Source organism: Helicoverpa armigera, chromosome 19 (genome assembly GCF_030705265.1).
Source record: "Helicoverpa armigera isolate CAAS_96S chromosome 19, ASM3070526v1, whole genome shotgun sequence".
Classification (NCBI taxonomy): domain Eukaryota; kingdom Metazoa; phylum Arthropoda; class Insecta; order Lepidoptera; family Noctuidae; genus Helicoverpa; species Helicoverpa armigera.
In genome coordinates, this window is record NC_087138.1 from 4026032 (window position 1) to 4049483 (window position 23452).

At 38.2% G+C, this 23452-nt stretch overlaps 1 protein-coding gene across 1 annotated transcript; it reads right to left on the reverse strand.

Moving 5' to 3' along the window:
- Nucleotides 1-3439: 3439 nt before the first annotated feature.
- On the reverse strand, nucleotides 3440-22274 carry LOC110376343 (mucin-2). Its single transcript, XM_064039563.1, has 10 exons — nucleotides 22202-22274; nucleotides 21952-22048; nucleotides 18893-19057; nucleotides 16927-18183; nucleotides 14770-14901; nucleotides 14042-14170; nucleotides 13625-13666; nucleotides 4383-4499; nucleotides 3857-3982; nucleotides 3440-3615 (listed from the first exon to the last, which is right to left on the reverse strand). Exons 1-10 carry the CDS (start codon nucleotides 22229-22231, stop codon nucleotides 3440-3442), a joined length of 2271 nt encoding a protein of 756 aa, XP_063895633.1. The 5' UTR covers nucleotides 22232-22274.
- Nucleotides 22275-23452: the final 1178 nt, after the last annotated feature.

Consider the following 23452-nt stretch of genomic DNA (forward strand, 5'->3'; position numbering starts at 1 on the left):
TTAGTTGATTTTCATGTTTAAACTATTTCTTGTAATTTCCTCGTTAAACAAACCTGCTTCTGGTTTTTAAGATCAGAAGTGGGATAGTCTCACTCCCACTATAAAGTTTTTGATTTCAGTTTCAGATTCATTGGCACTTTTACTAAGTACGACGCGGTGTAAGGATATCCGCCATTTCTGAAGTTTTTGCCGTTCTATTTTATTTTGTAATGGATTGCAGTGCTTTGCAATCTACGCAACGGTATATTCAAGATGCTTTGAGGTCAGGTGATCTGTTCTATTGTTTTGATTACACATCGGAAGTAATTATGCTCTTAGCTGTATTAAGTGGAAAAATGTGTAATAATGTACCAACCATTGGTATTGTCACCTATGAGTATTCTGTGTAGCAAAAGCTGAAGTTAACTACACGTAACTTATCAATCCGCAATGGCAGTTGTGTTTTCAGCGTTGCTAACACATGATTAGTAATAATGATATTTCTGAGACATAGTTTCAAAGTTATGCCTTGAATTTATTTCTTTGAGAGCGAAAAGCTTTCCAGATTTGACGAAAGATTTTGATGGTCAGAAGTGGCCGAACGAAATGTATGTCGTAAGTGCTTGTTCGCAGACTTATTCACGAGAATGTGTAACGGCCGTGTCGTGGCCCAAGCGCTTCTGTACTGGTGCTGCTGATTGCGGCACGAGTGCTGCTCTGCCGGTGCTCCTGGTCGCGGCACGAGCGCTGCTGTGCTGGTGCTCCTGCTGGTTCTATTGGCTTATGCCTTCCGAATAGTCTGAGCCTCTGGCTTATGGCTTCCGTATAGTCTGAGCCTCTGGCTTATGGCTTCCGTATAGTCTGAGCCTCTGGCTTATGGCTTCCGAATAGTCTGAGCCTCTGGCTTATGGCTTCCGTATAGTCTGAGCCTCTGGCTTATGGCTTCCGTATAGTCTGAGCCTCTGGCTTATGGCTTCCGAATAGTCTGAGCCTCTGGCTTATGGCTTCCGAATAGTCTGAGCCTCTGGCTTATGGCTTCCGTATAGTCTGAGCCTCTGGCTTATGGCTTCCGTATAGTCTGAACAACTGGCTTGACTATGACTTGCCTTGACCATGATTTCCGTATATTTTGAGCCCCTGGCTTGACTATGACTTGATTTGACTATGACTTCCGTATAGTTCGAGTATTTGTTCTTGATAACATATTTCTTGCGCTTGAGTGCACGCTTGCACCCACGGTATAACTAATAAGTAGAAGTAATCATATTTCTTCTTACAACTAGTATATGTTTCAGCCTTACACTCCAAACCAGGTTAATAATTTACATGATTTCTTTGTATGTTGTGTGTTTATATGTGTACAACTAATATGTGTTTCAGCCTTACACTCGACACACTTACACTGGGTGGTATGCCAGTGTTCTGTTATTAATTTTGTACCTGTTATTTGATTTAAAGTTGACGTTATTTATTTTCGAGTCACTGGGTGGTATACCAGTGTTCTGTTATTAATTTTGTATCTGTTATTTGATTTAAAGTTGATGTTATTTATTTGCGAGTCACTGATTGGTATACCAGTGTTCTGTTATTAATTTTGTACCTCTTATTTGATTTAAACTTGATGTTATTTATTTTTCTTTGTTTAAATGGATCAGTACTTTGTTTGAGGTTTGTAAAACCTCCAATAATTTTTATTCCGAAAGTGTCATGTGCTCAAAAAAACCGATGTTGACCACGAAAACCAATCAAGATTTAAATATGACGAAATTGAGCCAGATCCAACTCGCTTATTGAATGTGCAGGTGTTCCGAGACTCAACCAGGCTCACCCAGATCCTGCCGAGGACGTCAGGGTGTCAGGAGAGGCCGTGTTAGCTGCCAGTAGTTACAAAGAGGGCAGCAGAGACGAGCGACCATAGACACCTCGCCATTCAGCCCATTGACATATAATTCTAAGCTCGATGATTCAGCCGTGCATCTATGCTTGGAAGATTCTTTTTTCGAACGTCATTGTGACAAGACATGTTATCGTTTGACAGAATAAGATTTTGCCGCGTTCTTGACTAATCTTAGTTGATTTTCATGTTTAAACTATTTCTTGTAATTTCCTCGTTAAACAAACCTGCTTCTGGTTTTTAAGAATACATATATATAAATAAAAAAGGTAGGTTAAAATGAAATGAATAATGATAAAATCTTTCATATTAATGTTCCATGCTCGCTCGATAGATGGCGTTGTCCTGGTCTAAATCCCGCTATGGTTTCGTTAGTAAAGTAGTACTTTAAAAAGTTATAAATAGGTAAATGTTGTGAATTAAATGCGATTTATATAACGTACGAGTTTTGTATTGTATATCTGAAAAGGAAAGGATACCTAATGTTTATGTTTATCAGAAATTTAAAATTTACGTAAGTACCTATTCGTGTGTACACACACACAAAAGCACAACCTAAATTTGTCATTATTTACATATTCTTTTCTCATGTATTTGAACCAAACTGAAAACTCAATACCTACAAGCGAGTACTGGTGTAAGTCTTTTATATATTTTTGGTTATAAATCGACTTTTTCTATATTTTTGGTGTAACTCTTCCTAATGATTCCTAAAATGTGGAAATGCCAATAAATTATATTTTTCGTTACAAACCTACATAACATTGTCGTTTATGAAACTGGTGTAGGTAGATTCAGTTAAAACACGTGGCCTTAATGGTGTCCACATCCGATTTCGGCCACAGCGGCTGCTCCCATATAAGGAGATCAGCCAGCTGCGCAAGACATATTATAGTGCACAAGCAGCATTTGCACTTACACAAGTGAACTCATTATTCCTTCACTCTCATAGCCCGATGGGACGGAAAATCCGACACGACCGGAGAGAGATCAGGAGCTGGGCCGACATTAACGTTCTCTCCGATGCACGGGTGAATCAATCACCAACTTCCAGACTACGGGCTGCTTTTGTGAAGGTTCCTAAAATGCACAAAGCGATTTCGGTCCGGCCCGGGAATCGAACCCGAGACTTCAAGCACAGCAGTCTCGCTTGAGACCACTATACCAACGAGGTAGTTCACAGCACTTGGCCTTAGGATAAGATGAAATAAGTCGTTACGGTTGTGAGCAGCAGCAAGTCGGGTTGTCCAGTCTGCAGTACTGTCAGTGCAATGTGTCATAGTGCAGATCTTTCGGCCGTGCAGACATATGCAAGTGTTGCAAGCACCGCCGGAAGGGACTTCCTCATAATCAACGCAAGTCCCGAGTTGCCGCTCTGGACTCGCTACAGCACGTGAAGTTGACCCTCCTTGGAATTGTGCTGCGAAAATGACAAAATAACGTGAATGAAAAATTTTACTAAATTGTGGTCTCTAAATTCAAATTAAAATCAGCGGCAATAACTAACAAAGTCACTTTCGTTAGTAACGATATAGTAATCTGTGCTTTCGTAAGCAGAGCAAGCTTTTATGTACCGATTCCATGACCCCATGCACATTCCCTATTAGTGCAGAGCACTTCGCCGTGGTCACAAATGCATATATAGGGGCACCGGGGATCATTGTGCTCATTCTTATACATTTCCCCTTCTTGGCACTTTTTTTCTTTTTTAACCCTCAAGTCCGCAAAAGATTCAAACTTATCTGAAGACAGAAAATTATTAGTATTTTTTTAAATTGTAATTCAAAGTAGGCCTAGATGTCGTACCTGCAAACAAACACAAACCTACGTATCCAATCTAATGTTAAACATACTCTAGTATTTGTTTATTTATTTCACATTAGTTAATGTCATGGCGATAGGTTAAGTTACTGCCAAGTCCTATTCTAGAACAATATTATTCTAAATGAAGTTCATGTCGCCGCTACTTGAAGAAGTACTTACCTTCAGCATTGGGCAGGCAAGGTCTTGACGTGCAGAACTCCTGGCCGCCTTGACATATGCAGAAGTTACAACTATCAGCCAAGTAATATTTGTGTCCTTCGACACATCTGCCAGATCGTCCTTTAACTGAATATAAAAAAAAACACTCAAAAAAAATGAGTTTGTATGTTAAGATGACATTTTACTGGTGGTCCGGCCCGGCTGTACTTCTTTGTTTTGAACTGCAAAACCCTCAGATGACCACTATCGCTGCGGGTGAAACAGGGAATAGGAGTGTAAGACTTGTGCCCAACTTTGTTCCTTCTGGACCCTTTTGATTTCTAGATCATACAATATCTATCGGGAATTGTATAAGCGGTGAGCGCCGGTTGCATCTGGCAAAATAAACACAGCAGTAACCTCGAGATAACGAGCAACTGGTTTGACGTAGTTGAGGAGGTTATATAAACAGGAGCTCCATTCTTAACACCGATACTCAGATGCGCCTCAATATAATTGCAAAAAAAGACAGAAAAATTTGACTTACTTTTGAAAATGGAGCAATCAATGTCCGTACAAAAGTATCTCTTTTGAAAACAAATACAGTAATTGCATTCATCTAGTGTTAATCTATGTCCTAAATCGCAATATCTCGTTTCAAGAGCTGAAATTTGCAAAAAAATACCTCTGAAGTAGTGTCAAAATTATTTCAAAAATACGTGTGGCACTCGGGGACTGCCGCGGTAAAGCTATTGCATAGCATTCTGTATCAACTTATGCAATTATAATAATTTATTTTTTATTTTACAAGTACAGCCGTTTACTGTTGTAGATAAATACACCTATATACTTTCTCACAAACAGCTGATTATGTATTTGTCCGATTTCGGAGCGGCTCGTCTCGATTCGGGCGAGTTCCGTAAAGTCGTACAATACGTCTAATCGCACGACACACAGCGCCGTGTCGAAGTCTGCCGAACTGACACGACGTTAGACGATGCACGGCCTTCAAGCCACACCTCCGTGCCCGTCCGGAGTGGGGAGCGTGAGGTTTTTTCGTTACGGAATTTCTGGATTTGGTCCCCGCGCTCAAGACCTGCGATAGAAGCTATGCAATAGCTTAAAAGTGTGTAGGTACGTCTTTCAGTAATTTTTTACTTATCTTAAGAGTATCCCTCTTAATACCGACGTAAAGACGCACGCCGCAAACTAAACAGTCAACCGACGGTTGGTATGATGGTTGGAACAAAATATTTTTAGGGTGCGTCTACACGGTGCACGTAGCTGCAGCAAGTTAACATGCTCAAGTGACAAAAGCACGCGGCTGAGTATTTTGCTTTGGTACACGCGCGAGACGCTGGACCCGCACTTTTTAAAATGCATGTAACCTGTGCATTGTGTGCATGTGCCTAAACATGCACAAGCTACTTGTACCGTGTAGATACACCCTTAAAGAAAATTGATTTCAATCAAAGTCTTCAGTCGGTCTGATACCGGCCAAGTACCTGCCTGATCGCTGTGTTACTTGCGTAATATTATACTATTCATTTCCATACTGCTTTATGAGTCCCAACAAACTGTCGGCTGACTTAAAGTTTGCAATGTGCGGGTACTCTTTCTCCGACTTATAAATTGCATTGAAAAAAATACACACGTTAATACTAGTAATACCTACATACACTATTTGTACTCGTACACTGTACTCTAAAAAAATTAAAAAAAACCTGCCATTAGAAATAGATCAATATACAATTTGCTAAGATAACACCGTCCGTCGCGTGAAGGTATTATTCGGTATCTAAGCAAGGTTCCATTTTTGTAGGTGACGCCCGGACAAAAGTTACTAAAGTACCCCTCAAAAAAGATAATTGAATTAGAAAATCATATGGCCTACGGTTCAGGGGTTCTCGTCTTAAAGTTAATGAATAAACCAATACATATGCAGGATTGCATTTTATTCAGTGCGCTGGCAACTTATAGTTAAATAAGTTTTATAGATTTTTCAATAAAAACTGTACATTACATTTTAAAATAAACTAAACCTATATTTATCTACATAAAAAAAGGAAACTTAAAACTAATAAAGCGCCTCGAAAAATTTATCCTCATCGCTGATTATTAGTTTTTTAGATACTTATATGTTTATTTGTGTTCTAGTAGAAAATAAAAAAAAAATAAAAAACTAAAGAACACGCTAGTAATGTATTGTCATCAGAACTTAGTGCGGGTGCTTTCATCCTAATCCAAGACCGGGAAGTGGGTCAAACTAAAACATCAAGATTTTCTTACATACATAGTTACAAGTGAAGCTAATATAAACGTGTTAAAAATAGTTATTGATAGCAAAAGATAATTAATTTGTTACCGATTGTATGGCCACAGTCGTTGGCATCTTCGAAATTATACTAATGAATAAGCCAATACAATTACCTGGATAGGACCATAACAAAAAAGATAAATAAAAAGTTACAGATCAAAGTAAGCTAATCCGGGGCAAAAAAAAAGTGTTGATAGCGGAAACAGTATTAAAGGGAGAGAAAAAAAAATAAAACAAAAAAGTAATAATGGTTCTGTGAGGTGGGTGTGTGTGAGTGTGTGTGTGTGATAGATGGTGAGAATGTGGATTAAGTGAGGGTGTGTTTGTAAGTAAGAATGATTGTGAGCGTAGTATATAACAACTAAAATATGAATTATATATTACTGTCCATAATGAAAATTCAGTCCTTTAGATTGAAATAGCTTCCCATCAAAATATTTTCCGTCTTGCGATGGTCGAGTTTCAGAAGATATTCTCGTAAGGCAGATTTGAACTGATAATTAGTGGAATGAAATTTTTTTAAATTCTTTATTAAGCTGGTTGTACATTTTCGAACTGTTGAAATGGCAGCACCTTTTAGCGGAAAAAGTTTTACACGATTGTTGGGGAAAGACTATGTGTGACTCTGCCAGTAGGCTCTGATAGTGGGCGCACAGAGTGTTTGCGGATCATGGACTGGAAAATATACAACTGTCTTACTGTCAGAACTTTTGATTCAGCATAAAGCTGTATTGTTGAATATCTCCGCGGGCGATAGAGAAAAATCTTCAATACATCTTTTTGCGCTCGCTCTAGTCGTAAGAAGACGTTTTCCGTAGCACCACCACAGGCTTGAATGCACTACGCTAAAATCGATTGGCATAAAGCAAAAGACACGACTTTTAGTATGTCCGTATCAGTAGAATTACGTAGTTTTTTGAAAACGTAAATGAGCTTACGAGTTCTGCTCACAAGTGTGTCCGAGGTGTTTATACCAGTTTAGATATTGATCGATATGAACGCCTAAATACTTAACAGTTTGTGACTTAGCGATGGCAGGGCACTCACAGAAATTCGTGGACTAGCATGATTGAGCTTTAAGAGTATAGGATGCCGATGGACTAAGATTTGATTTAATGGCAAACGGTATGTAAAATGTTTAACTTACGTTCACCGTTAGTAAATTGTTACGCATCCATTCCATAACACACGTAAGCGCCTTTTCTGCGTTTTGGTAGCACTGGGCCCAGTCATTTCCGTCAACTGATAGGGAGGTGTCGTCTGCGTGAGAAGTTATTTTACAGCTATTGCAGCGTTGATATATATCAGGAAAAGTGTAGGGCCCAGATTACTACCTTGTGGAACGCCGTAGCCATAATAGGACGCACATCGCTTTCGTTCTGTTCGAGTCTAACGACTTGTGTTCGTCCTCTCAAGTAGTCACGAAACATTTCCAACACTAGACCCCGGATTCCAATGCTCTCCATTTTTTTCAGTAATTCAAGGCTCAGAGACGGTGTCGAAGGCCTTAGATAAATCAATAAAGATGCGTAGACATTTTTGTTTGTTATCAAGAGTCCTCACAGCATTTTCAGTCAATGCTAAAACTGCATCCTCAGTACTCATTCCTCTGCGAAACCCAAATTGGTTAGGATAATATCCAACATATTATGTTGAGGAAGGAGAGAAGACTCTTGTTTAGAACTCGTTCAAGGATCTTTGACATAGCGGGTAGAACCGAGATAGATCTATAATTGTTGACATCATCTCTGTGTCCGGATTTAGGAATAGGGTGAACCACTACTCGTTTAAAGACCGCTGGAAATAGACCTAATGAAATGGGCAGATTGCATACGTGCGTAATGATGGGGACCAGTACTGTCCTGGTGGCCCTAATCACGTTAAACGGGATGCCATCCCAGCCTGTAGCAGAATCGGGCTTCAGGGCGAAAATTAGGCCTTCGACGTCCATTTCTGTGGTTTCTAGGAGAACCATAGAATTGGTTGATTTTGAAGACATGACAGTGGGTGAAGGGGATGTAGTCTTTATTTTAGCTGCAAGATTTTTACCGATACCAACAAAGTAGTCATTAACTATGTTAAGCGAGAGACGTGGACAATCAGAAAGATGTAACAGTTCGACCGGGGGAGTGATGTTAGAACTGATATCAGCCACTTTTTTAATTATGTCCCAGGTTGCTTTTACATTAGTTTTAGCTTTAGAAAATTGTTCTTTCTCGTACGAGGGTTTTAGTTTTTTTAAATAATTTGTTGCAGTGATTGCGGTAGCGGTTATATGTGATTCCCAACATTTCGTTATTACTGCATTTTTTTTTTTAATTTGGCGTTCATGCGGTCACGGTTTCGTATAACCTTAATAGACCAGGCGTGATCCAGGGCTTAAGAGTTCTTTGTTTTTTGGGTATTTTATATTCGTATGTGTTGGCCTAAATTATGGTAGAGAGATTACCTACTAACTCTTCTGAGGCACTATCAGCATCTGTCCTACATATTTAGGATGGGGTCCAGTCAAAGCCTTTAATGGTTTCTTTAGCTGCATCATAATTTAATTTGTACTTGGTAAAAGGGAGGTTACGATCCTTGTTAGCTTGCAAAAATTGTAATAAGGGTTTATGGTCTGCGACGGACGATTCAATGACAATTGCTGAAAAGTTAGTTTTTAGAAGAATATGGTCAATACAGTTTGAAACACGCGTGGGTGTGCCGGAAGTAGACCATGTGCGGCGGCACAGGTGAGATACTCGTCTGAGTTGGTGTCATTGTTGTTGTTCTTGATGTCAATATTGATATCGCCGATCAAGACAACAGATTGGGTGGGGTGTGTGAGAATTTTATCCAAACGTTGGTTACGATTCTATAAGAAGGAGAACGATACATAGCAACGATTGAGATAAACTCTATGGTACAGATAAGACAGTTTGTGTAGGCGAAATTAGGTTCTTTTGCATCATGTTTTATAGAAGATTTGATATAAATAGCACATCCATCATTTTGTTTAAAAGTTTAATTAGTGTGGTAAGAGGTATAACCGTCCAGAGTAGGTAGTTGAGATATTTTGCTCAGCCAACACTCAGATAGGACAATAACGTTGCAGTTAAATCATCGAAATTTTTTTGAATGCTCCTGATATTTAGATGAAGTACCTTTAACCCTCTGATAGGGTGAGTGATATACCGCAAACACGCCTCGGGTGGACATTTATATGATTTGGCAACACTGAGTGAGTCTAGGTTATTGGGGATGCGCCTTTAGAGGGAGATTGGACATGAAAGGATAGATAAAACTAATAACAGTAAATTAATAAGAAATTCGCTATGTGTATAGTTATGAACCGCTCATGTGTTAGATAAGGAAAAGATTTACGTGAGTAGTTGTGTGTGAGATCTTGAACCTATTCTAAAAAGTACACAAAAATCATAAAATAAACTTAGTATTGTTATGACTTTACAAAGTCATTGATTCACTTCCATATGACGCAGCATTTGTTCCGATTTTACGAGTATCTGTTTGTCGCCTTAATTTTTTCGTAGAAAAACATTCTCATTAGTGGTCCAGCAGAAACTAAATTGTTTTAGAAGAATAGCTTTCTTGTACTCGGAGGAAGATACTCGGCAGCAGATTGGGCAGCGATCGCCAGCGATACCAAGGATATGCATACTTAGTCGTTCTTCTTTATTTGCTTTCTTATTGAAATTTCGAACTGATGTGAGGAGTTCGAGTTTAGTCTGTACGCTGAACTCAGTAACTATCGGTCTGGTAGATCCCGATTTTGCAGGGAGGCTGTAAATGTCCCGTATGTGCATGGAATTTGTGGGTAAGTTTACTGCAGTTCCAATTTTGCTAACGATATTAGTTAATTCTGACAAAGTTTCTTTTTCTTTTGAGGGAGGGACATTGCGGATCTCAATAGTGGATGAACGCGAAGATACCTGAAGATCTTGAATTTAAGCTTCCATTGTTTGAATGCTATCTTCAGAAGCGGTTCTATTTTTTTTTAACATCTCCATTTGTTTCTTACTGATAAAACTAACAGTCTTCTCAGTCTCCATATTTGATTTCTGAAAATGCCTCTACATTTTGAGATTTTAACTCAGCGATATCGGAAGCCAGTTTCATCATAGAAGAAGCCTGGCCATCCAGTATATTTTTAAAATGGGACTCCTGTTCACTTTTCCATTTATTAAGCAATAGCATCTTCCAGTGGTTTCACCCGCATCCCGTGGGAACCTCGGCACGAACCCGGATAAAAAGTAGCCGACAACGTCCATAAATGGGCTGTCTAACCTAGTAGTTCCTGAGATTAGCGCGTTCAAGCATGCAAAGAAACAAACAAACTCTTCAGCTTTACAATATTAGTATAGATTTGGAAAACCACATGTTTGAAGCCCTGTAGTTCGCTTAGAGATGGTGTCTCCGCTTGAGGCGATAATGACTCGTCTTGAGCACGTTTGTATCTGGAAGATATATTTTCATTTCCGTGTGGGCTACTGGATAGTGAATGCGTTATGTCTGAGTCCAAGGATACTTGCACTAAGTTCTTGTTAGTCGCCGGCGGGGATCGCTGCACGCGTGACATTATCTACGCTGAGACGTCGACCGTAAACTTTAGTGGATAGGTGCGAATACTATCTCGAGCGAGGCGTCCCAAGGTCACGGTCGGTGCAAGCGCAGATGTCCGAGCGCGATGGCAATTATGGCCACTCTCTTAGCCCGGCCGCAGACATTCGGTTTCCGGATTCAGTTTCCTGATCAGGAATTCTGATTCGGAAACCGAAATTTTTCATACAAAATGTTCACAAGAGTGCACACGTTCTTACTTTTTCCGGACGGAAAAAACCTGACATTCGGTTTAAAATTTTCTCCGTGCGTTCGGGTACTCAGAACGGAATAAAACCTAATGACGTCATTCCGAACGCAGCGCTTGCGAACAATTTGGTTCGACCGCCGCACACATACGGAAATTTTCATTCAGAATCAAGGTAGCCCTATTCCGAATAGACGTGTATCAGAGCATTCAGAGCCCGCCTGTGACTTGCTTTTTTATTTCTGTATCAAATATTATTTAAAAAAAATCCTTTATATTTAACAATTAACAAACGTATACATATTTGCATAAATAAACACCTTGTTGTCGCTCCTCTGTCCGTCCGTCTGTTGCTGTATCTCATGAACCGTGATAGTTAGAGAGCTGAAATTTTCACAGATGATGTATTTCTGTTGCCGTTATAACAAAAACAGAAAACTATAATAAAATAAATATTTCGAGGGGCTCCCATACAACTAACGTGCTTTTTTTGCTCGATATCTATAAATATATATATGTATAGAATATTACTTTTTACACGCTTTTTATTAGCTTCACCTGTATGTTTGTAGGTTTGTTTGTAACCGACTTCTTTGGGCGCGATTTTGACCCACTTTAAACGGCCAGATTTCTTTCAAACTTTGTAGATGTATTGAGGACCGACGACAATACACTAATTTGACATTTGAATAGCTGCCAGTTGGTCCCATAGTCATCAGGTCAGGATCTGATGATGGAAACCCTGAGAAATCGAGGGCAACCTTCAAAAGTTGTAGGCATATATAGGGTAAAAACTTGATACTCAGGTGTACGCCTAAAAGCACTATTCAACTGTGAAGATTTATAGCTGACCTGATGATGGAGACCAGAGAGGGTCGAGGGAACTCGACAACTGAATATGTAAAATACCTCATTTGGACTTATATTCTTTGTATTGATGAGAACTTCCCACTTGTATGGATAGTGACAACTATTCGTATCACTGAAAAGCTTTAAATAAAAAACTTTTTTACAAAAAAAATAAACCGACTTCCCAAAACACTAAAAAGCAAAAAAATACTAATTTTAGGTGCATCGGCCTAGAAGTAGGTGGCAAAATTAACTTAGTAACATCCTTCAGACACCGACTTCTAGGCTTTTCAATTTGCAAAATATGATTTTTGTTAATTTATATAATTTTCATCTATAGTCGATAAGGTAAGGAAATTAATTAAAATTTTCTAGAATTTTTCTCTACAGTCGATAAGGCAGGACTCGATGTTAATTTTTATTTCCAATAATTATCTTTAGCCGTTTTCTCTAATATTAATTTTTTTTTGTATACTAAAGATAATTTTAATTCTACAAAACAAATAATAGTTTTAAAACAAACTAAAAAGTAGAAAATAAAAAATAGTTAAAAAACACGCTTTTTAATAGAAAACCGAACTAAAAAATAGAAAATAAATTTTAATGAATTTAAATTAAGAAAATAGTGTTAAAAATTTCAATGAATATAAATTAATAATAGTGTGAATACAAAAAAAAAATATTTAAAAAAGCCAAGTCCGACTCGCACTTGGCCGTTTTTTTTTTATTTCTCTTTTACCTACGCCTTTATGAAGTTCAAAGTTCAAAGGATTTAATGGACTTTCTATAATACTTAAATAATTCTTCTGGGTATGCTCGTAATTTAGCTCTTTTAACATAGAATTGACTTTCGGATAATCTTTGAGCATTCGACGGGTGTACCTGTTTAGTGTGTTTTTGTTTAGCGCCAGTAAAAGTGCAACCGCAATCAATTCGTCATAGTCCATGATGTTGTGCTTTCAATATAGTTCCTCTTTACATACTGACCATGCAAATTCCGAATGAAAACCGGAACGTGTGCGCTAGTGTCACGGAATCCCGAATCTGAATTCCTGATCAGGAAACCGTATCCGGAAACCGAATGTGTGCTTCCAGGCTTAGTCTAGCACGGAGGCGTGGCCGGCCGGGCGAGCGCGACGGTATGGAAATTAAGATGACAAATATTACTTTATTGTTTATAGGGAAACTAAACTCAATAACTTTGCCCTGACGGTTTATAGTCGTGTGAGCACTTTTAACTTTTTATTAAAATCGGCGACACGTCCACTCTCGGCAACGATCACGGGCGAAGAAGCAATCAGAAAGAAGTTGATTTTAGGGCGGATAAAAATATGAAAAGAAAAATATTTATTAATGATGCAGATATGTTCTGTTATTGATTCTGAACTACCAGTTTTTTTTGCGCACTGCTTAAAATTCATTCTCAGTAATATTATAATATTATTATCTGTACCTTATTATAAATATTGTGCATGCTTGTAAGTGACATATTTACACTGTAAACACATACGTATGAAACTAAGCAACTATACTTTGTTTTGTAAATATTTTGTTGGTTTGCCTGAATAAATAAATTCGTGTATAAAACTTGGCAGTCGGGTGAAAAAATCTTACTTAATAATAAATTAGGCGATTTACTTGCCACTAGCTACTAAACGCGGTTTCGCCCGCATTCAGGGGCTATTTCTTCCCGTAACCGGACAAAGTAGTAGCTTTCCAAAAAATATGTAATTTTTATAAGTAGTTAAGTACTTTCGTAGCTTTTGGGGTACAAAGAAACCATCAAAAATGGTTCATTTTATCTAAAGAAGTATCGTACCTTGACAAGTTTTTGGATCCAAGTTTCTATCTTTTGGACAGTCTGAAAAAAAAACCAAAAAGACCATCATATAGAATTATAATATTATTGAACAGACTTGTAGTTTTTATTTCGATTGTATAGTTTCTGTTCTCTGTGGGGTGGTGCTGGCGGTGTCCTTAGACATCTCCAACGCATTCAACACCGTTCCCTGGAGTTGTATGCGAGAGGCTCTCAAATGGCATCGCGTGCCTCCCTGCCTCCGAAGTACGGTAGGTCGAAGGGGAAATTAGGGTTTAAAGTAATTGACCCTATAGACTTAATATCATTTAATTTAAACGTTTTATTACGCAATATTTTTAGTGTGTTACTGCGTAACTTAATCCTCAAGCCTGCCTCTCAAATTATGAAATACCAAGATATTTTGAGTTGACTTACCTGAGACGATGTTACACTTAATATCTGGGTTACAAAGATATTTTTTAAGTTTAAAAGGACGGCAATAACACCGATGACATGTACCCAATCTAAATTGATGTCCTAAAGGGCATTTTCTATCGACGGGAGCTGAAAGGAGCATAAAAAGTGTGGCTATATAGTATGACAGTGATCTTCCGCGGTTTTTAGCGTCAGCCATCCTCCTAGCCTTTTTCCCAAACTATGTTGGGGTCGGCTTCCAGCGGCGTCTCATACAAAATATATTATGTACATTTGAAATAAAAAATACAACTATTGGATCTGTATTAATGAAGCTTCAGTACACTTGTTTTATATTCAGAAATTCATTGCCGCATTAATGTGCATTTCACAAAGCGCATCACCCTTGGTCGTGGTCTCCCTGAATCAATATACGTAGTTTGTCGGTGACGGATCCCTCGTTACGACGCTCAGTCCTGGATTGCCAAGCTGATAACGCTCAATGTGGTCGTGTGGCTCTGTTACTGTCACGAAATTTGTCATAAGCCACACGACATGCGTCAACAGCTACGTAGTACAGGATCGAGTAACAATAGTAATGGCGTCCAAGGCCTATTTTGTCACGACGGCCATTCATTAGCTTGCTGCGTGGGACTATTTTAGTGCACAAGCATTTACACAGACACAGATGCACTACCAATTCTTTCGCTCTCATAGCCCGGCCTGAAGTAAAAATATTAACATCTTACTCTTCTTATACTTGTCAGGAACACAATGAATATTATCTGTACAAAACCAGACGTGGAGATGGCAGAAACAGCTGTTACATGAATCTATCATATGCCACCTTCCATTTTTACATCTTCGTGCATCTTTGATAACTGAAAACAAAGGGGATATAATAAAACGAGCGATTAAAAAAACGCTTTGCGACTGGTGATGACATACTGTATTAATAACTTGAGCGGTATGAATTTGAGTAAGGGAAAAATTAACTAAACTAACAACGAATATTGATTAATAATAAAATCCAGAACGAGCTTACAAAAAGTGAATTGTGATAAATCCATTTCATATATTAAAATTTTATCCGAGCGACTACATTATAAAGTGAGCGACTGGAAATACAGAGAGGGCGACTTCATTAAGATAAAATCGATTTTTCTAAGTGAGGTTATACATAACGTACTACTAAATAGTTCACTTTGAGCAAAGTTTTGTAAGCTGCTTTGTTAATGATTATTGGTTCCTGATATTCTGTTTTAAGATGGCAGAATTTTGAAAAAGAATCACTGCAAAACCGCCGAAGCTGCGGTGGTGAGCGTGAAAACCATCTGCGACGATAAGCTCGCATGGGACCGCCGGAGCCCCGCAGCGCCGGAGCCGTGACAGAAGCCATGCTTGCTGCATGTTGCATTGTGCTTCCATGCTGCATGCCTGCTTGCATGCTTTGCTTCAATCCCTTCCCTCGCTCCGCTATCCCCCGCTTACCCCTTGAAATCTTAATTATACATTTCCGATTACTATTTAGGAAATGTATAGATTTCCTAGGAAATTTGTCTAATGTAATTTATTTCACACATTTTGTATTCGAAACACTTCATTTAAGATGCCGCTTAGTATAAAAAATACATTTGCCAAATATTGAAAAAAATGCAGGACGTAACGTTGACACTCAAACAAATATTACGTCGCTCAAATATTATGAACCTGCTCATTTTGTATTTTAAGTAACTCAAATTAATGTTTGTAAGATACTATTCTGTTGATTTTTCGTCACTTACAGTCAGTCGCTCACTTAGTAATTATACAACCCAAATTAATTAATTTTGACACTTAAAATTGTAATTCACAGTCACTCGTTTAATTGCTATCCAAAAAAAAGGAGTTAAAACTGTCAGGTTTCAAATTCTTACGTTTAAAAAATAGCTGGAACTAAAAGACTAGAACTGTTTCCGTACTAATTATAAGTAATTATTTTTTCCAAAATCTCTGTCTCCTACAGAACATCTCGTACAGTGTTAAAATATAGCCAGCGCAAGCTGGCCCAATCTAACAAACTTTAATAGATTCTTAACTTTATCTCTAAAGGCTAAGGTTTAACCGTTTAATAATGGTGGTCTGTATATTGAACCCACCATCTTTTGCAATAATGATTTATCTCTATAGCAAATTCCATTCATTTACATTTGATTTACATTAGAATACACTCTCACCCATGCTCGGCTAACCCTTTTGATGCTAGAAACATACTATAATCATTAAAACCCTTTGGAATACACGTAAAGTCCAAAAAACTAGGATTTCGCATAGGTGCCCGCTTTTTTGCAAAAGAGTGTATATTCAATGTACAGAATTCACCACTCTACAGATTTATAATAAGTATAGATTTACTAAACAGTAGATAATACACGGTGTTGATTTGTATTTGTGCCATACTTCAGGAGGAGGACATAAAATCGTAAATAATCGATTGGAATTTCAGTAGACGGGAAATAGCTAATATGCACTGCTATTTTTGGCATTGTAATGTCGGAGTATTTCAGAAGTAATCCAATTTTATGAATGAAAATTGTGAATAATCGTTGCGTATGCTTTGTGTTTGCGTTTGTGCGAGGGCGCAGCACGGTTTTAAGGCCAGTAACACACGCGTCAAGTTTAAATACAGCTAGATGACATTGACGGAATTCCGAAAAAAAAAAAATTACGTACCAATTTTTTTGTTGATTTGGGTGGAGAATCATTAGCATAATTACGTCCTTGAATATGGCACGGATGCAAATCAACAGCTTGTATAAAAACAATTTATTATTAGTAGAGGTATTTTATTACGATTAAGGTATTGTAAAAATATCATTCCATAAAAAACCCTTCTTTCTTAGAAATCGGATAAAAAAAAATCTTACCTAAAAATACAGGATTTCCATTTTCATCATACTCTGGGGGTAGCTTCATTGATGTTTTGGACGTTGTTGATTTATATGGTCTAGTAGGTGGGTTCTTACATTTATGACATGGTGTCCTAGATGGTTTAGTAGATGGTGGAGTAGATGGTTTCTTAGGTGATTTTGTACATGGTTTAGTCGATGGTTGAGTAGTTGGTTTAGTAGATGGTTTCTTAGGTGATTTTGTACATGGTGGAGTACATGGTTTAGGAGTTGGTTTAGTAAATGGTTTTGTACATGGTGGAGTACATGGTTTAGGAGTTGGTTTAGTAGATCGTTTTGTACATGGTGGAGTACATGGTTTAGGAGTTGGTTTAGTAGATCGTTTTGTACATGGTGGAGTACATGGTTTAGGAGTTGGTTTAGTAAATGGTTTTGTACATGGTGGAGTACATGGTTTAGGAGTTGGTTTAGTAGATCGTTTTGTACATGGTGGAGTACATGGTTTAGGAGTTGGTTTAGTAAATGGTTTTGTACATGGTGGAGTACATGGTTTAGGAGTTGGTTTAGTAGATCGTTTTGTACATGGTGGAGTACATGGTTTAGGAGTTGGTTTAGTAGATCGTTTTGTACATGGTGGAGTACATGGTTTAGGAGTTGGTTTAGTAGATCGTTTTGTACATGGTGGAGTACATGGTTTAGGAGTTGGTTTAGTAGATGGTTTCTTAGATGGTTTTGTACATGGTGGAGTACATGGTTTAGGAGTTGGTTTAGTAGATGGTTTCTTAGGTGATTTTGTACATGGTGGAGTACATGGTTTAGGAGTTGGTTTAGTAGATGGTTTCTTAGGTGATTTTGTACATGGAGGAGTACATGGTGGAGTAGATGGGTCTGTACATGGTGGAGTACATGGTGGAGTTGATGGGTCTGTACATGGTGGCGTAGATTGTTCTGTACATGGTGGAGTTGATGGGTCTGTACATGGTGGCGAAGATGGCGTACAAGATGGTGGGATAGATGGTGGGTTATATGGTGGGATAGATGGTGGGATAGATGGTGGGATAGATGGTGGGATAGATGGTGGGATAGATGGTGGGATAGATGGTGGGATAGATGGTGGGATAGATGGTCGTTTAGTCGGTATCGTAGGTGGTAACTCAGGTTCCCTGGTTTCACAATATCTTAGACACGCCCACTTCGTGCAGCCGTGACAGAAGCAATGAGTGCACTCATCCAACCGAAGTTTGTCTCCTTCATTGCAATCTTTGATATATAATACTGAAAGAAAAAAAAAGTTATATCTATATAGGAGTACCGCTAAGTATAAAGTATCCTACTTTATATAGGGGTTTTATACCAATTTATTAATTATACCAATTAAAAGATTAAAGTAATTAAACGTAATATAAACTACATATTTTCAATGTTTTTTTTTTTTGTATTGGCCATTATTTTATTGACAGGTAACGAAAATCTTTCAGAGTCTCTGTTCAGTTCTTTGCTGTTGATTAAGAGACGAGCTACGTAGAACATTTATTTTATTACCATAACAATGTTTATGTACCTAGCTAAAACAACCTATATGGGTGCACTGTAGTACATAACCTTAAAAAACAAAACTGGTTATAACTTTTACTACCAAAGTTTAAGTAAGAATTTACAAAGGGCTTGTCTATCATATTAAATTACCCACCAATTAAAACAAAAAAATATCACAAAACACGAAATTTTATTAGCGGTAAGGAAGTTCCGTACGAGCCTGCCGTTCGCCTTTAAAATATGAATTATGTGAAGTTAGGTTTGACTTGATTACCCCAGTTTTTTAAATTTATAGTTTATTTAAGCACATGTTGCGTAAGAAAAACGCAATTTCTTTTACTTCTCACACTGGGGTACAATAAGTTACACGGAGGTATTCTTTTTACAATCTCATATCTTAATTGAGTGTAGGTAGTTATAAGGTTATGAAGGAAAGGCTTATACATACAGTCTTCATCTGTGACTTGGTAAGCTCCCCTAGCATTTTGAGGATCATGCAATTCTGGACACCGTCTTCCCATGCACATCCAGTAATGAGCTATGCATTTGCAACGTGCACATCTTTCATATTTTACAGCCCACAGGTCACATTTAGAATTTACTCTCAAAGAATCTGAAAATAAAAATATCATCATCTGCCTCGCTTGTTCCCAACTATGTTGGGGTCTACTGCCTACCTGACCTCCTCAACCCTGGGCGACCCGATACCCTTTCTTTATATTCCGATAATTTACCAATAGCATGGAATATAGCGCTTAAAAAGCCTTTTAATTGATATATGACTCATAAATAGAGGTGGGGTACATTATCTTTCAGACATATTACTTATATGTATATGGTAGTTTTCATTTGGCTAACGGTGAATATTTGCACAGACATAACCAAGTGGGCAAGATTATCCACCAGCAGCTTGCTCTGCAATACAACCTTGTAGACCTTGAGGTACTGTACTACAAGTATGCGCCCGACCCAGTTCTCGAAAAGAACCGTATCACGTTGTACTGGGATCGATCTATCATCACTGACAGCACTATTGTAGCCAATAAGCCTGATATAGCGGTGGTAGATCGATTAGCGCGCCGCGCGATGATAGTCGATGTCGCCGTTCCGCATGACGAGAACCTCGTGAAAGCTGAGAAAGAGAAACAAATAAAATATCTCGACTTAGCGCACGAGGTTGTCGCCATGTGGACACGGCCGTTATTGTGCCGATTGTCGTTACGGCCAATGGTCTAATAGCCAAGAGCCTCGATCAACACCTCATGAGGCTCTCGTTAGGCAGCTGGATCAAGGGACTGATTCAGAAGGTAGTACTCCTTGATACGGCGCGTATTGTGAGGAGGTTTCTGTCTCTGGGACCCTACCCACAGGTACCTTGGACCCTGTGCCCGGTATCGGTGGCAACATATATTTTGTATTTTTAAATGTTTTTTATTTTATATTAAATATTTAAAAATGTAATTTATATGTTTAACAATAATTAAATGATAATTAGAGATATAATGTGTTGTTTGAAAATAAGTTTATTTTTCAGTTTAGATCTAATATTTAAGTTATGCGCATCAGCGCACCAAAATGATGGACGTTTGTCAGTGATAACCCTATGTATGAAACCTAATAAATGCACATAACGTCTTGATTCCATATTAAGCAATCCTTTTGCATTTATGATAGGAGCTATATGTGAGACCTTCTCGGTTCTCTGTAGCAAAACCGAATGCAAGCAATTTGAATATTTTTAAGCTATTGCATAGCTTCTATCGCAGGCCTTGAGCGCGGGGACCAAATCCAGAAATTCCGTAACGAAAAAACCTCACGCTCCCCACTCCGACGGGCACGGAGGTGTGGCTTGAAGGCCGTGCATCGTCTAACGTCGTGTCAGTTCGGCAGTCTTCGACACGACGCTGTGTGTCACACGTTTCGAAATTTCAATTATGTTTCGACATTTTTATGTTTTTTTTTTCATTTCGTTGTAAAATAAATAATTATAATTGCATAAGTTGATACAGAATGCTATGCAATAGCTTTACCGCGGCAGTCCCCGAGTGCCACACGTATTTTTTTTTTTTGTCTCAAAAATCAAAAATCAAAAATCGTTTATTCAAACTTGGCTGCAAGACAGCACTTTTTGAACGTCAGGAATTAACAATAGACAGCCCCCAAAACGCCCACCCTTCACCACTTCCTATGTGTTTTTGCTGGGAAGAAGAAGTGGCGCAACAAACTCCCCAGCAACACATGTCTGTCTGTAGGTTAGAAGAACCTTAAACAATGTTTCATATGTACATTTGTATACAATGTAATTTGTATTCCACAATAGAGGACAATATGCAATATTGACACAAAATTACAGTAAAGTCTTTTGAAGTATCCTAGTATACATTCACAACATCACAGCAATTGAATGATGAGAGCACCAATAAATCAGATAGTAGTTTCCTTACGTCTTCAGAGAGGAATTCCCGAATAAAATGCATTCCGCACTAAGTTATTGAAATGGTCTGAAAAGCGGAGTTCATTGTCCATAAGCGGACCTAAGTTTTTAGTCATTCTTACCCTTTCGAGCTCCTCTCCGCTCACAAAAATTGGTTCGTATAGATTTTCAGCAGTATTTATTTGGTGTTTCGTGCCGATTATCATGCATTTGATTTTCGATGCTTTGAGTACCAGAGTGTTATTTTGAGACCAGTCGACGATTCCATCTAAATCTTTCGTGATATTTTCTATAGCATAATTTATTTCTGAAGGCATACATGATTTATATATTTGAGTATGGTCTGCATATATGTACCTCGGTGGACTTTACAGTATTGCAGGTTGCAGGGTCTTTGGTAAGTCTTTGTGAAGTTTCTAAAACCTACAAAGTGATTAGGGCCCGACCTGGGAATCGAACCCGAGACTTCGTGCCGCGCTTGCGAAATTTAGACCAATGGAGCAGTAAATTCAACTATAAGTAGATTAGTATTGTGGAGGTATGAGAGCAGAAAGTAAAGCTCATCGTACCTCGCAGTAAAGGGAGGATCCTCCGACCGGACAGGAGTTTTGTCCGGTGGTCTACTGCCCGATCTATGTGTATTCATTGTGCGCGCGAACACTGCATGTGCGATGCAGGTTAGTTGCGTCTCCGAATGTGTAGACGGCGGTGTTGTGAGTTGTAGTAGTTTTTAGATTCTAAGTTGTAGATGGCGGTGTGAGTTCTAGTACCGCTACAGTATATAAAGATAGAGAAATGAAAAAATATTTTTATAAAAAATAAAACCAACTCCCAAAAACATTGAAAAGAAAAAAAAATACTATTTTTAGGTGCACAGGCCTAGAACTCAGTGTCTTATAGATGTACTTAAGTTCATTTTGCCTATTTAGCTATTTTTTAACTCTCCAAAAGAAAACCTCCCATTCAAGTCTGAATAATAACGCGCTTGAAATATTTTATTTTCATAAAACTTCTCTCCTGGATTTATGCATCAAAAATTCACCTGTTACTTAATATTCATTAGTTTTACCTACCTGGTATATTTCGGTAGTTGTTTGCGAATTTTCTTAAATTGTCAGTAAAGTTGGATGCCCATATGTTTTCATCGTAGATAACCTCACTAACTGTAGCCTGAAATATTTTAGAAAACAATAGAAACATTGGTTCTTCATGTTTACGATTTGTCAATAATCGATACGAATACGAGTTGTAACTAAAAATATCAAGCTGTTGTAACTATATATATAATTATCTTACAGTGGTAAAAAAATATAATTATCTTACACATATTATCAGGCACAGTACTCTCAACATGATTACCAAAAGACCGAACGTTTACTGGTACTTAATATTCTTAGGATTGTGTTTTATATGGAACTGATTAAAAAGTTAAAAATTAATTGAAATACAATTTTGCTTGTCACATTATAATATCGTACTTTTGAAGGTGTTTATAATTTTTTTTTATGATTATTATTTTTATCGCATATTTCAGGAAGATTGGCGGTTTATGTATTGTTAGACGGGAAACTCAGGGAAAGTTTTGAAAATCATTTTTTCACTTAAAACACTGTATTGGGTTATTGAATTAGAATCATTACGCTGGACTTGGAATGAACTAGAAATTACAGACAGAGGCTAAAATTAGGAATCTGGAAGATGACTGAATGAAAGAGAGAGATTGCCTAGCTAGTGGCAAAAGTGCTGATGAGGCACTTTTGTCACTAAGAGGGGTTACTTAAATGCGGATTTTTAAAGAGTTTGACAATTTAAGGAAGCTCTGACTTGTCATCGTGGTGTAGCAGTCGTGCGTATTCCACCTGCGCAACAGAGAAGCGAGTCGAAGCCTTAACATCCAGTGGCGAGGTGTAGCTATCAGGCATTGCAAGCTACCAAAATATCTATTTTTTTGTAGGTTTGCTACTGGAAATTATCCATGGAAAAATGATTGGGTAAGAATAATAAGGAATTGTAGAGGTCAAGAAGGTTAGGGTTACCATACGATGTACTTATTTTAGTATTTTCTTTTGTGATGGTAAGTGGCCTCACTTAAGTGTAAAGGTCAATTTTCAATTTCATTTTCACCTGTATTTTAAATTAATTTTATTACTAGAGGTACTTTACATTTCATTTTTACTTTGAAATTAAATCACCCAAACGCGCATTGTTTTCTTTTTCTAAAATCTACCTCCATATTTATTGCACGTACTTTTCCATTCTGATAAAACAAAAAACTGAAACTACGCCGGCGCGGGCGTACCAGCCGTGTTAGAGCCTAATGGACTGGTACGTGACGATGGAAAGAGGCCTGATGGTATGACGTTGTTGCCATGGAAGTTGGGTAGGCCCTTGGTGTGGGATGCAACGTGCGTCGACACCCTGGCGCCATCGCATCTTCCCTGCACGGCAGGTCATGCTGGTGCGGCTGCTGCTTCTGCAGAGACCACCAAGCGGTGCAAGTATTGGGAACTATACTTTTGAGCCGTTTGGGGTCGAAACGCTCGGACCATGGGGCCCGAGTTCGCGGTTACTTTA

What these genes read in the sequence shown, in the direction of transcription:
- LOC110376343 (XM_064039563.1), bottom strand. Translation starts at nt 22,231, where the DNA reads ATGTTGAGAGTACTGTGCCTGATAATATGT. An exon ending in TACTGTGCCTGATAATATGT is followed by an intron (nt 22,049 to 22,201) that starts GTAAGATAATTA and finishes AAAATATTTCAG; the next exon opens with GCTACAGTTAGTGAGGTTAT. An exon ending in CCAAGTCACAGATGAAGACT is followed by an intron (nt 18,184 to 18,892) that starts GTATGTATAAGC and finishes TTTTTCTTTCAG; the next exon opens with TATTATATATCAAAGATTGC.